Source organism: Lissotriton helveticus, chromosome 3_1 (assembly GCF_964261635.1).
Source record: "Lissotriton helveticus chromosome 3_1, aLisHel1.1, whole genome shotgun sequence".
Taxonomy (NCBI): domain Eukaryota; kingdom Metazoa; phylum Chordata; class Amphibia; order Caudata; family Salamandridae; genus Lissotriton; species Lissotriton helveticus.
This window is the reverse complement of record NC_136061.1, coordinates 1,029,846,956-1,029,866,129: the sequence shown is the minus strand read 5'-3', so window position 1 is coordinate 1,029,866,129 and position 19,174 is coordinate 1,029,846,956. Positions and strand designations below refer to the sequence as shown.

The following is a 19,174-nucleotide window of genomic DNA, read 5'->3' as shown; positions in this document are numbered from 1 at the left end:
TACAAGGGCGAAAAACTTGGGAGAAATCCTGCAACACAAATCTACGAAGCCAATAACATTTTTCGGAACGAAACCTTGCTTCAATTGCGGAAATTGCAACAGCATAATCAAAGGGAATATCATTCACCACCCGATGAAAGGAAACGCAATAAAACTAAGAGTAAACGCCACTTGTGATACCAGCAATCTGATCTACGAAATAAAATGTCCCTGTGGCAAAATGTACGTCGGAAAGACAGAGCGACGCATCAAAGTGCGTCTGACGGAACATAAGTCCAACATCCGACTGAAAAATCTAAAGTCAGCACTATCCTCACACTACGTTGAAGAGAATCACAACGTCTCACAAATCAAATATATCGTCCTGGAAACCGTACAAAAAATGGAGGGTATTGACAATAACAAAAACCTTTTGAAAAGAGAGAACTTTTGGATCCAGAAGTTATCGACCCAAAAACCGTTGGGTCTCAATGAAAGAATTGAACTGTCTTGCTACCTTTAAACATTTGCTCCACGACCTGCAACTTGTGATAACTGTGTGTCTTCACCACTCACTTTCATCACTCTTTTCCAGCATTTCATTCACTTTTTTATCAACAACAACCTTGGTCTTAAATTGTATTTTTACTCGAGTCAGACTTGGGTTTATCCCACGATTTAATTCTATCCATGTATCCTTTATTCCACGTCCCGGAATACACCATTTTGTGGTCACCACGGAACCGCATAGTCTTTTTTTAATGTTAGTCACGTGTCACGTGACCGGACATTTTCAAAATAACTAAACGCGGGCAGGACTCCTTGCACCGGCGTTTTTTGAAGACGAACCAACGAACCGCTATACCGTCTTACTAACATGCAGGTCAGTCACGAACCTTTGACACTTTTGAACCCGACACATCGCACCCTTATATCCACGCAGCACGCTCTGACAGCGTCTTTTCATTATTTCTTTTCAGAACTGATTTACCACTGATGACAGGCATGTAAGTGATATGGAATCTTACCATTTACCACTCGTTTGTTTGTAATGGTTTTCAAACGTATAGCATCATGTTTACTGTCGCGCACTACCCATTTTTTGATGACTTGTTACATTTATATGTACAGCAGTAATTAAGAGTCATATTACCGTTGTCTGACAAAGCACACTGTTTTGTTCGCACTGTTATTATCATTTAGTACACTGTTAGGAGTCACACTAACAGCTGATTATTCCATTGTTTTATAGTGTCTATTCCCTGACGAAGGGCATGCCATCAATGCCCGAAATGCATTGGACACGTTGTAAAGACATTGCCTGAGTGAAAACTGTATAACATGAACTCAAAAATATGAGATATCAAAGTTTGGAACATTGAAGTTAAAATATATGAAGTACAATATAAAGACATTCAAAGAACCTCATTGATTAGAAGTCTTTTTTCTATAAGACAAACATGTGTGTGCCAGCTAAGGGATGAAACCAGAGACCCTCTAGTTTCACTTTCTTCAGTTGTATCTATTGACGCCGTTGGGCACTCGACGCCACCTGGCTGAGCACCTTTAAACTACTTGAATATCATTACATTTTGATTAAAAAACATTCTGTGAATTTGCAGTGCATCTATCCCAATCTCATTACTGAGACTAACCCTGACAAAGCAATATTGTCCATAATGTTTTGATCTTATGTTTTAGATCAACCTTCTATATTAATGTTCATGTTTTTTTGATTTCATAACTGAAGAGTCTCCAGGATTACTTTGCGAATATAAATATAGCAATTTCTTTGTTATTTAAGTGACTCATAATTTGTAATGACAGTGACTGTTGAGTACTGACATTGTAACATTGACATAATAGTGATCTTTAGTCCTGAAGAAGGCTGTTGACTCAATAGTGCATTAAACAAGTGGATGAAACATGTTGACATTATGATGGTAGGGTGATACGTTTTCTGGGATTATCCACATTACCACGATATTAATCCTGTCAACAGGAGTCTATAAATAAATCAGTCAGATTGTCTATCCTTTCAGTACACTGTTAACCACTTCTGATCCCTATGCATATATCTGGAGTCTTTACATCAATGCTCAACCATGTTCTTACTATGATGCAGTTGGTGTTGTAGCGAGCCCATGATGAAGCATGCCACTATATGTGGGTGAGGGCAATATACTAACAAACATAGTATCACTCTGGTAGGAGAGAAACTATTGTTGTTTCGTAATTGTTTATTGTTTTGTGATTAGAGATTGGAAGGGTGATTGATATTTTTTCCTCTCTCCTTCCCTGTATTTGAAATGAATGAAATGAAATGGGGTTTTATAAAGCGCACTTCTACCCTGAGGCCTCGTAGCGCTTAGGATGGGTAGGTGGAGGCAGCCATCAGACTGTGAAGTTACTGGAAGAGGAAGGTTTTCAGACGTTTGCGAAACTTGAGTAGGTCTGGTTCGCTACGTAGGGTAAGGGGCATGGAGTTCCAACAGGAGGCGGCGTTCCAAGAGAATGAACGTCCCCCCCCCATCTAGCTCGTTTAGTTTTCCGAGTTGCTGCCAGAAAGGTGGTACTGGAGCGTAGAGTACTTGGGGGGTGGTAGGAGGTGACTAGGGAGCAGATCAGTGCCGGGCCTGCGTGCCACATAGCTTTATGGGCTATGCACATCGCCTTGAATTGGATCCTGGCCTGTATAGGCAGCCAATGGAGTTTTTCCAAGGCGGCTGACCCTGAGTGTCTCCGAGGCAGTCCAAGCAATAGGCGTGCTGCAGAGTTCTGAGTGACCTGAGGTTTTTTGATAGAGCTCGCCGGAGCGCCCAGGTACAGGGCGTTCCCGTAGTCAAGGCGGGACAGGATAATAGCCTGCACCATGATCCTCCGAGCCTGAAAGGGGAGGAGAGGCAAAATTTTCCTCAGCATCCTCATCAGGCCGAAACAAGTTGCAGAGAGCTTGGTGGCTTGATGGTTGAAACCTAAGGTGCTGTCTAGCCATACTCCCAAGACTTTTGATCTGGTCTTTGGGTTCTGGTAAGGTGCCCATACAGGTCGGCCAATCAATGGTTGCTTTGGGCGATGGGGTCTTCCCCAGGAACATCAGTTCCGTATTGTCCCCATTTAATATCAGATGGGAGAGAGCCATCCAATCAGCTACTGCTTCCAGGCAGCTACCCAGAGTGCTAGACGCGCCCTTGGGATGGTTGAGCGCAACCACCAGTTGGGCGTCGTCTGCGTAGGTGACAATTTCAATGCCGAAGGGGCGCACTATCTCTGCTAAGAGCTCCATATAAATATTATAAAGGGTGGGACTTAGGGAAGAACCCTGGGGGACCCCGCAGTTGAGGGGCCATGGTTTGGATTGAGTGGCACCCTCCGAGACCTGGAACACCCGGTCTTCCAGGAAGGATTGCAGCCAGGTGAGGGCTAGCTCTGTGACTCCGAGGTGTCTTATGCGTGAGAGCAAGATGTTGTGATCCACTGTGTCGAAGGCAGCACATTTAAATTTGTACAGGCATTGTGCCACTGACTGGCGGCCAGGATTGTATTGATCCATGAGACCTCCAGTGATCTTTGACCATGGGACAGACTAAGGGTGCCCTAGCTCACCTTTGTTGTTTGCCCTACACCTGGAAGCATATTTACATACATTAAAAAGAGCCAATGAAATTACGGCTGTGGTAATAAGTAGAATTATAACTACAATTTTGACATATGTTGATGGTGTAGCAAGTCTTACAAGAGAGGTCAATTCTCCAACATCTGCTATTGAGCGAGAGACAGAATTAGCCAATCAGGTTTTAGGATATTTACACACAACCAAGACACAGATCATGTAACTACTGTAGTTGCCTCATCAGCAGACGACAAGGTGGTGTAGACTACAAAATATTGTACATCTGACTTTGATACGATTGTGAACATCAATTATAAAAATTACAATTCACAGGTTGGATGCTCTAGTATGAGGTGCTGACAATGGCTCAGCTACTCAAGTATTTACTTTTGCTGCTTTCTCTGCGCTCACAACTTCCAATATCATAAATTGTGGAGCTTGTGGCATGGATCAAGATTGAATTTAAACTTAGACTTGACGTTGTCATTTAAATTGGATTCATAATTGAACTCAATATTGAAAAAGAAGAAAAGCCTGAATGAATTGATGAAAAATTAACTTGTCAAGCGCAAACGGCAACCCTGAGTGTTATCGCAGACGTGGCCAAGCTATCATCATAGATGAAACACGGCCAGAATTATAGAAAAGAACCAATAAGTTAGCAAGGTTGCTTCAATGAAGTAGGATTTCAGCAATCTCCGAAATTTTGAATTGATAATTCCTCCTTAACCTTAACTAGTAGAACATTCTAGAGTTGTGCTGTACAGATAGAGAAAGCCTTGTCCCCACCCCGCCTTTTCTGGGTTTTGGGGACATTAAACTAAAGCTAAAGTTTTGATCTCAAGGTGCAGAAGGGCCTGTTTTTCTTACATTTGTTTTGCAAAAAGGTCAGCCTAACTTCTTAAAAAGCACAGTGAGCCAGGTCAAGGCATTTAAGTGTAAATATAATACGCTTCTGAATGGGAAGCCAGTGAAGTCTAGAAAGTCGAGGCTTTACTGGGTCCTTTCTATTAAGGCCTAGAATTCCTTTTGCAGCCATATTTTGCACAGGTTGCATGCCAGAAGGAACATATCTTGTGGCACAGCAGCTCTGTGGTTTTGCCGTACTCCTTTGTATGGAGACTGCTGACCTGTCTCTGTGTATTTGTTGTACTAGTACCAGCAGCATCACCTCCACACTAAACCTCCACGTGTGGATTCCACAATTGGCATGCTTAGTTATATGCCATTGATTGGTGCTCATTTCCCGGGTATCTAATGGATCCCGGGGCATGTGGTGGAGAAGCCACCCAGTCAGCAGCGGATGTATGACGTTACAACGCAAGCTATTACAACGCATGCCTTTACGACGCAAGTTTTACAACGCAAGTCGTTACAACGACTTGCGTTGGAGGGCGCTGGATAGTGAATAGTTTAATTTACTATTCCAACTCCAGTCCCCGTGGATAGTAGGGAAGGTGTTGGAAACTATTCCCTATCCTAGAGCGCCCCCCAGCGCAAGTCGTTGTAAAAGTTGCATTGTAATGGTTGCGTCGTAAAGGTACTTCGTTGTAAAAGTTGCGTTGTAAAGGATGTTCCCCGTCAGCAGCTAGTCTGTTTTGGCCTTTTCGATGAACAAGGCTTCTTTTTTTGTGTGTGCGGGCAGGGCATCTTTAAGAAAGCATTTGTTCTCACTATGTCAGCGTGTATGGCCAGAGACAACCATGGAACCTTCTCTCCAAGGTGCATTTGAGGTTAGACGCTATTGCCATCCGGCACTTAGCACGCTTGAGTCACGGAGTGGTACTGATCCTTTCTAAGTGGATGTACTCTGCGCATCACTCTATTCTCATTACTTGCAGATTGTACCAAAACTGAGTCTGTCTATCATTCACTTTAACTGTGTCTTGAAACGATGAGGGATTAAGTGCAGCACTCACGTTAATTCACCCGGATGTGTGTCCTTCCGCAAACATTCTTAGTTTCAGAAATGTGTGAGGTGAAGGAAACTTGCATAGTTTTCATTATTAATTGAAAAGAAGGTGCACTCTTTCATCCTGAAACAGGAAATGTTACCCAGAATTATTGCATTTAGGAACGAAATGTCGTGTTTAATAATCAGACGAGATTATGTGAACCGCCCTATTCAGAAATTAGGCACTGCTTTACTCTTCAGTCGGTGAAAAGGAATGTGCACTAGTCTAATTAGTATTCTAATTAGTAATCGAAAGAGTTGTGGACTATTTGGGGGTATTTAGACAATGTCATTTCTCCTTCATTCATACGATGCTCATAAAATACAATCCATCCTCAGCACGGTAACATCTTTTATGAAGCAAAATGGAGCAAATGGAATTTGCACCAGGGCAACACACAGAGCAAGGTGATGTCACGCTATTTTTTTGCTCTTTCTATAAAAACAAATAAATAGACACATATACTCAGCTTTTAAAATGGAAAATATGGGTCTATTTTTCAGGAAAAACCAGTTTCCTTATGTAAGTATCAAATCCTTAAGTAACGTAAAAGTGCAAAATGACCTGTTTTTTAAGTGTTCGTGGATTATGAAGTGCTTGTTAAACTGTCTGTTATTCTTCGATCCACCTGCCCTTAAAGCCTCACCCCTCTGCTCCTTTACTGCTGTCCTTTGCCTCCCAAACTATAATACCGCAAACCCATCCCTCCTTTGCCCGTTCCCACTTCAAGTCTTTTAAGCCTGCATGTACCCAAATGCTGGAATCTACTCCCCATGTATCTTCTTCTCCACTACACTTTCCACCATTAGTTCACCCTATAAAAAATCACCAGTAATCCTTAGCTTTCCGCTTATGTTTTCCTACCAATGTAGTTCCTTGTTTTTTCTGTGCACTTTTGTAGGATTTTGGAGGACTATGGTCAGCACTTATGCGTGAGCACTCTACACACCACATTAATACATAGATTCTATTTTTTTCTGACAGGCAGTGCTGTGTTGGTACTGAACTGGTTGACTGGATGATGCAGCAAAGCTCCTGTGTCCATTCTCGAACCCAGGCTGTGGGCATGTGGCAGGTGTTACTTGAGGAAAGCGTTCTTAACCACGGTAAGTATTTGGTTAGAACTGAAAGGCAAACAATCATTGCGAAGCCAGCATGTCTGGCCTTGGTGAGACTGATTAATTGTTTCATTTACATATTTATTTATGTATGTGTTTATTTATTTTTGTATATATATTTAATAGGCGTTAAAAGATATTAAGGAAACAAAATAAATAATTCTGCGCCCTGGGACCTGGATGCTTGTAAAAAAAAATAAGTGAAAAAAATGACCCATTACAAAAGTAAAGCAAAAAAAAAATTAAAAGAAAACAGAATTGAAAGCATAGCTCGCCCACAAACCCTAGACCTGAAGTGAATTCGTTTTCAATGGGATATGCGCAAGCAAAATGCTTTCACTCAGGTAAAGAGTGTCAATGGTGTAAGTGGGCTGACCTGTTGCCCCAAGTAAATACTGCAATGGGCAGATGCAAAATGTGAATGACACTAAAACAGACCAATGGATGAAGATGGATGGACAAAAACTCCTTGTTTGTATATATAGTTACATATATTTGCATTACAATTTTATTGGAAAACATGAGGCTGGCTAGACTGCTAACGCTGTCGTTAGGCCAGACCTAAAAATCTTTGTTCAGTGAGTCCCTTCCTAATGCCCCGCAATGCAATTAAAATGTTAATTCAATTACTGATTTAGTAAATAGCACAAATTAGGTACAGACAGAAATAAAAGCTGCTTTCTTTGATGAGTAGCCCAATGAACCGAGTCATTGTCTCATTGGAAAGACGGTCTCTATATGTATTATCCGTTCAGCTACAAATGCAATTATAGTTCTTTTCAGCTCATTAAAGGGTTGCTTAGGGTTTGCATCGTATAGGATGTATTTATGGTCTTAGAATCTTCCCTCATGTTGTGTTCTGTTCTGTTCCAAGTCATCTATGGGTGTTATCGGGTTCTCCAGCTCGGCATTTTAACTGTAGTATGAGGCAAGATGTGGAAATCCGAGAGCTATCTGGAAATTAAGCATTTGAACCCGTTGAAATTGAGACATCTTCCAAATGGCAAGGCATGTGGTGGGTGAAATCCATCAGGTGAGACCAATTTTAATCAGCTACCCAGGAGACCTGGTGCCCAAATGCTGTCCTTGCACCTAACAGCTGTTCTATAACCCAGTCTTAAGGCCCTAAGTTTACTGACCTTGTAGGTTAGAAAGTTGTATTTGCCATACCCCGATTTAAAGTTGTGACCTGAAATGAAATGAAATGAAATGAAATAAGTCTTGTAACGCGCTACTAAGCCCAAAGGCATCAAGGCGCCTACCAAACAAAATCAAAATTAACCAGATAACAATACTACGGGTAGGCCTTTGAGAAAAGCCATGTTTTCAGAGCTTTCGAAACTCCAGGACCGACAGTTGGGATTTGATTTCATGGGGAAGGCTGTTCCACAGCTTCAGAGCTACCGTTGAGAACGCCCTACCACCCCATTTACTTCTTCGGACACGAGGCACCACCAACAAGCTCTTGGTTGATGAACGGAGGTCTCTCCCCGGTGCATAAGGAAGCAGCAGATTCCTCACACCACCCGCCCCCTTACCAGCAAATGCCCCATATGTCAAGCACAGAGTCTTAAAGGCAATCCTGGATTCAAGGGGGAGCCAGTGCAGGCTTTTCCTCGCGGCCGTGGCAGAAAAGCGTCTGGGAGCATCCAGTACAAATTTGGCCGCCGCATTTTGGGCAGTCTGAAGACGCTGCACCAGCCCTTTTTTAACGCCAGCATACAGAGCGTTACAATAATCGAGTCGCGAAGCGACAAGTGCAACAACAACCTGCTTGCGAGCCTGAAGAGACAACTAGTGTTTAATTTTTCGAAGAATCTTAATAATGCCCCAGCAGGTAGCAACGGTCCTGTTTACCTGAGAGAACTGGATCAATCATCACTACCAGACCTACAGATCACAGCAGATGTCAGTGTCTAGCTGTGAATGCCCTGAGCCATCTTGATGAATACCATATCGTAAAACGGAAAATAAGGCTTTATGATTATCACTGGATAATCAAAAATGGCAATGTTCCACTTATAGATTGAAAATGAATTGTACAAGGATCACTTCTCATATGACATGGACAATGATTCGTAAACCTGATGTTCTTGCCTTTGAGAGCATGGAAACTGAAATTAATTTGATGTTTTTACATCTGTCACAAAATATAAGAGAACAATTATTGGCCTTGCATGAAAGGATGTAGTGAACGATGTTCATTCCCATTTTGAATGCTGATACATCCATCTTGAGTAATTGTAGACCAATCTCTCTGCTCCCAGCATTAGAGAACATGCCGGAGAAACATGTATATGCCTGCCTTGGTCAAGCTGGAGTAATGTTGGGGTTTCAATATTGTGTCTTAAGCAATTCATGTTTTTTTCCAGAAAATGATGATTCCTTGGTAGACAGTTTTCAATGTTTCCTCTCAGATGTGGCAAATTGGATGAAATCGAGCTGTTTAAAACCAAATTCTGATAAGCCACAGCTACTTCCGTTTTTTTGGCAACTACTTCCCTCTTGATTTAAAGAAATGGTGGCCTACTGATCAGGGGACCTTCTGTCCCCTCTACGGTGGTGTGAAATTTAGGAATCAAGGTTCTAATGCAAATCCGGGAAATTACTATGGCTTGTATAAATGTACTGAAATCTTTAAAAAAACTTTTTACCAGCTCCAACCTGGAAAACAATTGTGCTAGCGCTAGTGATCTCTAGATTAGATTATGCTAATTCACTTGCTATAGGAGCCACTGCCTAATTGATGAATAAACTTTAGCTGGTTCAATGTGCAGCTGCCCATCTGATTCTTAATTGCCCTAGGAAGCAGTCTTGCTTCATGCAACTTCATTGGCTGTCGGTCTATGAAAGGATCAAATTCAAGGCTTTGTTAATCACCTTAAAATAAAATCACAAAAAGGGTCACCTCTATCTCACGAACCAATTTTATGAATATTCTCCATCTAGAATTCTCTTCTCTTTCAATCAGGGACTGCTCTGGGTGCCTAGAGCCTATAAAGTCAGGAGGGTCAGCCGATCCTTCTCACTACTAGTTACTACATTGTTGAATAACCTGCCATTTGGATTGAGTTTGATCAACTCTGAAGCCTTGTTCAAAAGAGATTGAAGACCTTTCTCTTTAATATAGGGTAGGATTGACTGTTGTCTGCTGATTAGCACTGAGATGCTTCCTTGGAAGCAGCAGTTTGCATTATACAAATGGCAATTCATTCATTCATTCTTCAAATGGGACCATGTGACAGGATCGCAACTATATCTTGGTCCAGATCTTTTGAGAGGCGAGAGATTAACACTTCTAGCAGGGGGCAGCAAGTAAAGGTCTTAAGCTGATTAAATATACCTGCTCCCTCTCTATTCAAAATCACTCATTGAAACTTAACGCTAGTTCTTTTTATGCTGTGGTCTGTCTTTCGTCTAGGAACTGAGGGCCACCATGTGATTGAGGGTTATTGAAAGGCTGCTATTTGCAATAGTGGCTGCTACAGAACGGGTGTGGGGGTCCGAGGGGAGAGAATTAAAAATACATTTAAAAAACACTTAGTGCCTGTGATGACTTCGTTTTTGCAAAGCACTTTACCACTGCTGACTAGGGCTGGGCAGAAGTCACACAGTTTCACTCTGCGGAATTCGGTGGCGTTACATGAAAACTCTATCAGCCTGATTCATGTACATGCCGTTTTGCGTGTCCCTAATAGCGAATCATAGCGATTCGCTATTGAGGACACGCAAAACGGCATTCATGTAGGAATTGCTACTTAAATAGCGATTCCTACATGTTCTTTATTTGCGAGTAGCAATTTGCTACTCGCAAATACTCCCCATTCATTCCTATGGGCCAAGAGGCCCATAGGAATGAATGGGGATTTGCGAGTAGCAATTTGCTACTCGCAACTAAGATAGCGATTTTAAGGGTGGCAGGGGTGTCCAAAGGACGCCCTGTAGCACCCCTAAAATGCACTTTTGGACAGGTGTTGCGCACACACATGTCCAAAGGACATGTGTGTGTGCTACATGCAACTTTGAAAAATGCTTTTAAAAGCATTTTTCTGAGTTTTTGCTATTTACCGACAGGTCTGACCTGTCGGTAAATAGCGGCCCCAAAAGTCCAAAATCGCTATTTTGTTTTGTGTCATGAATAGCATTTGAGGAATCTCTATTAGAGATTCCTTAAATGCCATTCCACGCAAATATGCGAATTCTTACATAGCGATTTTTGCATTTGGTATCATGAATACCAAATGCAAAAATCGCACTCGCAAAGGGCCAGATTCTCAGAATCTGGCCCTTTGCGAGTGCAATTTACCTACATGAATCAGGCTGTATGAGATTTTACGGAGTTCCGTGAGTGAGCGGAATCAGTTAGCAGTCAAACAAGATGTCAAGAAACACTGACAGCTTTCACAGTAAACTTGTGCTTGATTTCCAATGCGCATGCGGCTTAGTTGCCGTTCTGCAATCAATTTCACACCAATGAAGCAATCCCCATTGGTCTCTACTTACAGTTACCAGCCTAGGCCGGGGACATGAATCCTCCCTTTCCTCCATGCTTTCTGTAAGAAGATCATAAGAGAGGGATTTGGTGAAGTCTGTATCTGACTCAGCAACAGTGCTGAGCACTGTGACTGCGCTCCGTTATTCAGTTTACCTCCATGACAGGGAGATCAGCGGGCGGAGGGGGCTGGGGAGTGTGAGTGGGCGTGTGCCACATAGGGCAGCGCAGACAGGATGGCTTCCTCTCTTCTCTCACAGAAGAGACGATCTAAGAACAATAGCCCACATCCCTCTGGGAAGCTAGGAAGTGAGCGATTTACACAACTCCCCGAGAGAGGGGCAGAAGCACACCTGAGCTATTCATAGGGCCCAGAGTGGACAATCAAGCCAGCGAGAAAGGACCACAGCAAGCAGCAGCAGTGTTGGCTTACCTGGCTTGGCCTTCATTCGGAGGCTGCTTTCCCTCCTTCTCCCTGACTTTGCCTCCTTTACTCTTTTTAGGTTTATGATCCTTCTTGCCTTTCTCAACATTCTTGGACATTGTGGAGTTCCTGGATGTGCTCCTTTCCACCCTCTTGCCCCCGATGCTTGTAGACTCACTGACCCTAAAGTCTGTTGCGCCGAAAAAAATGCACGCTCAGTAAAGATTCCACATTGAATCTGTATGTCATGTTTTTTGTTGTTTTAAAAAAAATATTTTTATTAACATTTGCAAATGCACTCACAGTACATCATGGTACGCTTGGTAGTTTCACAGTGGTACAAATATGCTATTAGATGGCAAACTGCTTCCATATGACTGGAACAGTGGGGGTGTTAGTCCAACTGTCATTGTCCCGATGTGAGTTCAAGAGGAAACTGGGAGAGATAAACTGAGGACCTTGTACAGGAAAAAAGGGGGGGGGAAGGGGAACGGAGACAGGGTCTGGGAAGCAAGATCATGGAGGATGTCCGGATCGCAGCAGCTACAGGCTGGTAGGGGGTGCATAGAGCGTACAGAAGTCATCTGTTGGGGTGTGCCTCCAGGCATGATGGAACGAGCAGCGCATGTTGGAGTGTCTAGGTTACCGCTGTCAGGCGGGGAGGGGGCGGGGGCGGAAACGGGGATTACCGCATATGAAGCTTATTGTGGTGTAGGTGTCGCCAGAATCGCAGGGGCGGATTGGGAGGCGTCGGGGGTAGTGCGTGTATGTGCTTGATTAAACTGGTGAGATAGTATGGCTCACTCCAAGGATATGGGGTGCTTGCGCTGGCCTTTGGCTTCCTCCTCCCGTAGGATTTCCTCCTCAACATGCGCCCATTTCTGTACTGCCCCCACCCATGCCTCCAACGGGGGTCCCGATGTTGCCCGTCATTGCATAGCGATGTTTCTTTTAGCTAGAAGCAGGGACAATGCCGCAAAGCGGACCTGTACTTTGTGTGTTTTTGGTCTACGGAATATTCCCAAGGCAACCGCTTCCCAGGAGTCTAAGTCTGTGAGTCCCGTGAGTGTGCGGACAGAATCGAGTATGGTGGACCAATATGGCTATAAAGCTGGGCAGCTCCAAAACATGTGTAGGAAGTGCGCGTCTGGTGAATGACATCTAGGACAGAGGAACTGTGTATCGGGGTAAAATCGCTGGAGTCGCGCTGGTGTCTGATACGCTCTATTTATTTTATTTATTATTTATTTTACAGATTTGTAAAGCGCATGGCTGCCCGTAAGCGTCCCAGCGCTAGTGACAAGAAACCAGGTGCAGAGGGAGCATTACGGGAACAGCCATGTCTTGAGTGTCCTACGGAATGAGAGTAGGTTAGGCTGGGCTCTGATGCCTGGGGGCAATGCGTTCCATAACTTGGAAGCATTATATGCAAAAAGTCGACCTCCAGAGCGAGCTTTATTAATTGTGGGTACAAATGCCAAGTTGCAGTGTGAGGAGCGTAGCGTTCTCTTGGTAGTATAGGGAGTGATAAGGTTTTGTAAGATGGGTGGAGCCTTACCATGCAAAATTTTATATGTCGTGCAAAGTGCCTTAAATTGTATTCTCTCCTGAATAGGCAGCCAATTCAATGCATTCAGGGCTGGTTTGGCTGAGCAGCGACGATGGGTTCCTATGAGAAGGCGGGCGGCAGCATTTTGTACTGTCTGAAGTTTTGATAGTACTTTTTTAGGGGCCCCCAAATAGAGGGCATTGCCGTAGTCTAGGCGGGACAACACAAGGCCGTGGATCAAGAGTTGTTGGGATTGTGTTGGAAGTAAAGGCAGAATTTTTCTAGCTGTCCGTAGGAGGCCGTGGCACACACCAGCCGTTTTTCTTGCTTGGGTGGAGAAATTGAGGCCTTCATCCAGCCAGATTCCTAGACTCTTGATTTCTTGTTTCGGATTAGGTGGTGTACCCCTACATGGCGGCCACAGGGATTTAGGTTGGTAGAGTGATTGATTGCCTAGGATCATTATCTCTGTCTTGTCATTATTAAGTTTGAGATGTGAGATGTTCATCCATTTAGTTATGTCGCTAAGACAGTTTTGAAGGTTGGTGAGGGATTGGTCTTGCTGACTTAAAGAGACTACCAATTGGGTATCGTCAGCGTAGTTTAAAAGCTTGATCCCAAATGGGGTGACGATCTTTTCAAGGGGGGACATGTAAACATTAAAAAGGGTCGGACTCAGGGACGAACCCTGAGGGACCCCACAGCTGATGGCAGTGGGCCTAGAAGTGAAATTACCATCTGCTACCTGGAAGGACCTATCGTTAAGGAAGGATTCCAACCAGGACAGGGCCGTTCCTACGATTCCAAGCTCTCTAAGCCTATGGACCAGTGTCGAATGCTTGACGGTGTCGAAGGCAGCGCTCAGGTCCAGGAGGATCACTGCCACTGATCCTCCTGAATCCATGATTTTCCTTGCCTCTTCGACAACCGCCAACATCGCAGTTTCTGTGCTCTGGCCGGGCCTAAATCCCGTCTGAGACGGCTCCAGGAGACCATTGGTTTCGAGGTATTCAGAGAGGTGGTGATTGACATATTTCTCGGCTATTTTACTAATGCCTGGGAGCAAGGAAATGGGCAGAAAATTGCTTAGCTCTAGTGGGTCCAAATGCGATTTTTTAATAAGTGCTTTGACGATTGCTTTTTTCCAGCTAGGAGGAACAACGCCATAGGTAAGTGAGATATTAATCAGTTTTGTCAGGTAAGGAAGAATGGTGGGCGCAACTAACTTTAGGATGTTAAAGGGTGCGGGATCGGTTGGGGAACCACTTTTGATTGAATTTAGTATTGGAAAGAGAGTATCTATTGTCAGGGGAGTAAAGTGAGACAATTGATATGCTGTAGCATGAGGTGCGAGACGAGGCGGATTAGAAATGGAAAGAGCGTCAGATGTTTGTGACGGAAGAGAGTTGAGAATATTTTTTATCTTTGAATCAAAAAATTCCGCAAGTTCATTGCATCAGATAACTGATGGCTCTACTAAAGGGGGAGGATCAGGTGCTTTGAGAAGTTTCTTAGCAATTTGAAACGTCTCCCTTGATGAGTTGGTGGATGAATTGATTTTTTCCTCGAAATATTTGACTTGGGCGATTTTAAGTGCCTTTTTATAATTGAGAATGGTCTGTTTATATTCAATTTTTTTAATAGGGTCGAAATTTTTTCTCCAGTCTCTTTCTGATTTCTTGCAGACGTTTTTTAGAAGTCGCATTTCCTGGGTAAACCATGGGGAGGTAATTTTACCCCGAGGCTTACAGGAAGACTTTTTCGGTAGGGTTTTGTCCAATGTCTCTCCTATCCAATTCGAAAATTCTGCGTCGGCGTGAATAGGGTTGGAGACAAGTTTAGGGGGGAATGCTCTAAATTTAACTTCCATTTTTCTGGATCTAGCGTAGCCCAAGAGCGAGTGGGCTTATTAGGTAGAAATTTAGGGCGTGAGATGTGAGATAGCTGCCAATTCAGTGAAATTAAAAAATGGTCAGACCAAGGTACCGGGATATGATCTAAGATAGTAAGGTCATTAACGTTGGAAAAGATAGGATCCAACAGGTGGCCCAGTGAGTGGGTGGGTTGTCGACTTTGTAGCCTAAGCTGAAGGGTTTCAAGGTCTGCTATTAGGTCAGAGGCCGGTTTGACTTCCTTTTTATCAAAATGGATATTCAGAACTCCTAGGATCATAAAAGTGGAATGAATGGCAGCCAATGTGCATGTATGTTCCATAAGAGATTCACTGAACTGGCCCATGGGTCCTGGAGGGCGGTAGATAAGAATTCCCGACAAAGATCTACATGGGGAGGCTTGAATTGAAAATAAAACATTTTCACAATCTAGGAGGGGGCTGCCTTGCAATCGGCAAGAAAGATGGTCTTTATAAATTATGGCAACACCCCCTCCCTTCCTTTTGGATCGGTCCATATGTTGAATTAGGAAGCCCGGAGGAAGGGACTTGACGATGTCTGGGTCGGAATCTGGTCCCAACCAGGTTTCCGTTAGGAAAAGAACATCTAGCTGACGATTTTCAAGCGTGTGGTAGATTTCTATTGAATGCTTAGGGAGTGATCTGCAATTAATCAGGGCCATGCGCATTAGGATGGAGGAGGAATGTTGAGGCATAGTAGGTGTAAATTTATACGGGCAGTGGAGGCAGTGGTTGAAGGAGTTGTCCCCAGTTACAGAGTGTAAGCAAGGGCCCTTTGGCTCTCTATTTAAATGTAGCAGAGCATCCCTTGAGTATCTGTAGGGTGGATAGCATTATCTATGGTGTCTGGCTCTGGGCTCTGCCTAGCGCAGACGAGCTTGCCTTAAGCGCGCCTTCGGCGTGCCATTGTCTCGCCCGCTGCGCTCGTCCGCTGCGCTTCCGGCAAAAGCACATGCTTTATGGGATTGTTTAGGGAGTTGGAGGGGGCGTGGCCAGCACAGGTAAGCGTGTCTCGTGGCTCAATGAGCTCGAAGGTAATGGCGGCAAGAAAGAGGCGTTCACCCGTGTCAGCATTAACTCTGCTGTGCGGGGATGTCTGAGGACTGGTGCCCAAGGGATCGGTACAGGTTTAAAATCACAATATTTACACAGTTTTAAAATTTTATATCAGCTATTGCAACTCCCGGCTTCCGCCTCTGGAGGTTTCAATGTCAATACGGCGCTTGTAGTCAGCGCGCCCTTTCATACCTGGTGAGGGGGGCGTGGCCAGCACAGGTAGGCGTGTCTCGTGGCTCAATGAGCTCGAAGGTAATGGCGGCAAGAAAGAGGCGTTCACCCGTGTCAGCGTTAACTCTGCTGTGCGGGGATGTCTGAGGACTGGTGCCCAAGGGATCGGTACAGGTTTAAAATCACAATATTTACACAGTTTTAAAATTTTATATCAGCTATCGCAACTCCCGGCTTCCGCCTCAGGAGGTTTCAATGTCAATATGGCGCTTGTAGTCAGCGCGCGCTTTTATACCTGGTGAGGGGGGGCGGGGCCAGCACAGGTAGGCATGTCTCGTGGCTCAATGAGCTCGAAGGTAATGGCGGCAAGAAAGAGGCGTTCACCCGTGTCAGCGTTAACTCTGCTGTGCGGGGATGTCTGAGGACTGGTGCCCAAGGGATCGGTACAGGTTTAAAATCACAATATTTACACAGTTTTAAAATTTTATATCAGCTATCGCAACTCCCGGCTTCCGCCTCAGGAGGTTTCAATGTCAATACGGCGCTTGTAGTCAGCGCGCGCTTTTATACCTGGTGAGGGGGGGCGTGGCCAGCACAGGTAGGCGTGTCTCGTGGCTCAATGAGCTCGAAGGTAATGGCGGCAAGAAAGAGGCGTTCACCCGTGTCAGCGTTAACTCTGCTGTGCGGGGATGTCTGAGGACTGGTGCCCAAGGGATCGGTACAGGTTTAAAATCACAATATTTACACAGTTTTTAAATTTTATATCAGCTATCGCAACTCCCGGCTTCCGCCTCAGGAGGTTTCAATGTCAATACGGCGCTTGTAGTCAGCGTGCGCTTTTATACCTGGTGAGGGGGGGCGTGGCCAGCACAGGTAGGCGTGTCTCGTGGCTCAATGAGCTCGAAGGTAATGGCGGCAAGAAAGAGGCATTCACCCGTGTCAGCGTTAACTCTGCTGTGCGGGGATGTCTGAGGACTGGTGCCCAAGGGATCGGTACAGGTTTAAAATCACAATATTGACACAGTTTTAAAATTTTATATCAGCTATCGCAACTCCCGGCTTCCGCCTCAGGAGGTTTCAATGTCAATGTCTATGCAAAATGTAGAACCGTATGTTTTTGAATCTCGCGTTTCTGGACACTTTCTTAGGGAATTCCAGCGCTTTATCCCATTCTCCGTCATGTAACTGTCGCCCGAATTCGTCCTCCCAGGTGGCTCTCAGAGCAAGTAAGGGCTTGTGTGCAAGTTCGCGGATTGACTTATACAGCCAAGTAACAAGATGGCGGCCAATGCCCTTGTATAGGATGGTGTGGACGACTGGGTGTGCCGCGGGTTAGCCGATTTGAAGATCACAATGTGGGCGGAAATTGTTTATAAGTCGTCGGCGTGTTAAAAATTGCCCCGGGGGGAGGTCATAGTCCTCCATGAGCTGTTCGTATGGGCGAAGTTGCCCCTCCGCGAACAACCCCTCCGCCTCCGTTATCTCGGACTCCGTCCACGCACGTAGCATTGCATGCGTGAAGTAAGCGTCCCCTTTCGGCCAGCCGACCAGCGGCAGCCGTGGGGAATAGCATGGAGTCCCTGCCGCGATGCGATGGATCCGTTGCATACACCGGCAAGCCACCAATATCTGCAAGGGATATGTCTGGCGAGGGTTGGTGCCTGGGAGTAGTAGCTGACGGAGTTCGGGGACGGGAATAGGACCCTGCATTGTGTAGGTCTCCCCAGTATGCCTACCTGCTGTCCAGTACGACAGCCACTGAAGCTGCGCAGCCAGGAAATACGACTCGAAGGCGGGGGCGCCTAGACCCCCCTGGGTGGTGGGCAGCTGCAGTTTGGTTAGAGCGATATGGTGGCGGCCAGCCCCCCATACGAGCGCACGAAGGAGCGCATCTAGTTCACGGAAGAAACTTCCGGGTGGGATATAATAGCCGAGGAACGATGATCATCTTGGCTATAGCTACCCTACCGATCGGTGCCAGCGGGAGGTGTCTCCAAAAACCCACTGACGACCGAATGCGGCTAACACCTTGCGGTGATTGCCCTCGTAGATGTCAGCAGGAGAGTGGTATAGGCGGACCCCGAGATAACGGGGGCACCCGTGTTCCAGTGCAGAGTTTGTGGACCAATTCGTATCTCCCACGGTTCAAGGGATTGGTGAAGGGGATAGATTGTGGATTTGTCCCAGTTCACCTGGAGGCCAGACGCCTCCGCAAACTCCGTCAAGACTGTCCATAAGGGCGTCAGGTCTGCAGTAATATCTTTAATATACAGAAGGAGGTCATACGCGTACATGGAGACGTAGTGGACAGCGTCCGGTATGGAGACACCCCAGGGGATTCCCTGTAGTTGTAGGCGTATCGCTAGGGGTTCCACTGCCAGGGCAAAGAGCAGGGGTGACAGGGGGCAGCCCTGTCTGGTACCCCTCTTGACCTGCAGCGGTCATGAAATGTATCGACCAAGTCTGATCCGAGATGTAAGGTTCGTGTACAGTAGTCTTGTGTACCGCAGAAGGGTAGGACCTATCCCCGCCCGTCGCAGGACAGCAAATAAGTTTGGCCAGGTTAAGGTGTCAAAGGCCTTTTCAAGGTTGAGGATGATACAGGCCGCACGGGGGAAGGTGTCCCCTACCTGATCCTGGACATGGAACAATTGTCTTATGTTCTGGGACGTGTTCCTGCCGGGGACGAATCCACATTGGTCCGGATGGACCAAGGGGCATAGTATTTGTTTGTATCGAGTTGCTAGGATTCTTCCCAAGACCTTGCAGTCAGCGGATAGGAGTGTGATGGGGCGGTAGAAGGACAATTGTCGTGGGTCTTGGTGCGGTTTAAGAAATGTCACTATGACGGACTCTGGAAGAGATACCGGTAGTTCTCTCCTCTCAAATGCGTCCGTAAACATAG

General features: G+C 45.3%; 1 protein-coding gene across 2 annotated transcripts in view; it reads left to right on the top strand.

Moving 5' to 3' along the window:
• Window positions 1-19,174, top strand: part of RAPGEF4 (Rap guanine nucleotide exchange factor 4) — a 980,403-nt gene that overhangs the window by 623,990 nt on the left and 337,239 nt on the right. For both annotated transcript variants that reach the window (XM_078681558.1, XM_078681557.1), the window contains one exon: window positions 6,532-6,653. In XM_078681558.1, coding sequence (XP_078537684.1) covers window positions 6,532-6,653 — 122 coding nt within the window. The remainder of the gene's footprint in view (window positions 1-6,531; window positions 6,654-19,174) is intronic.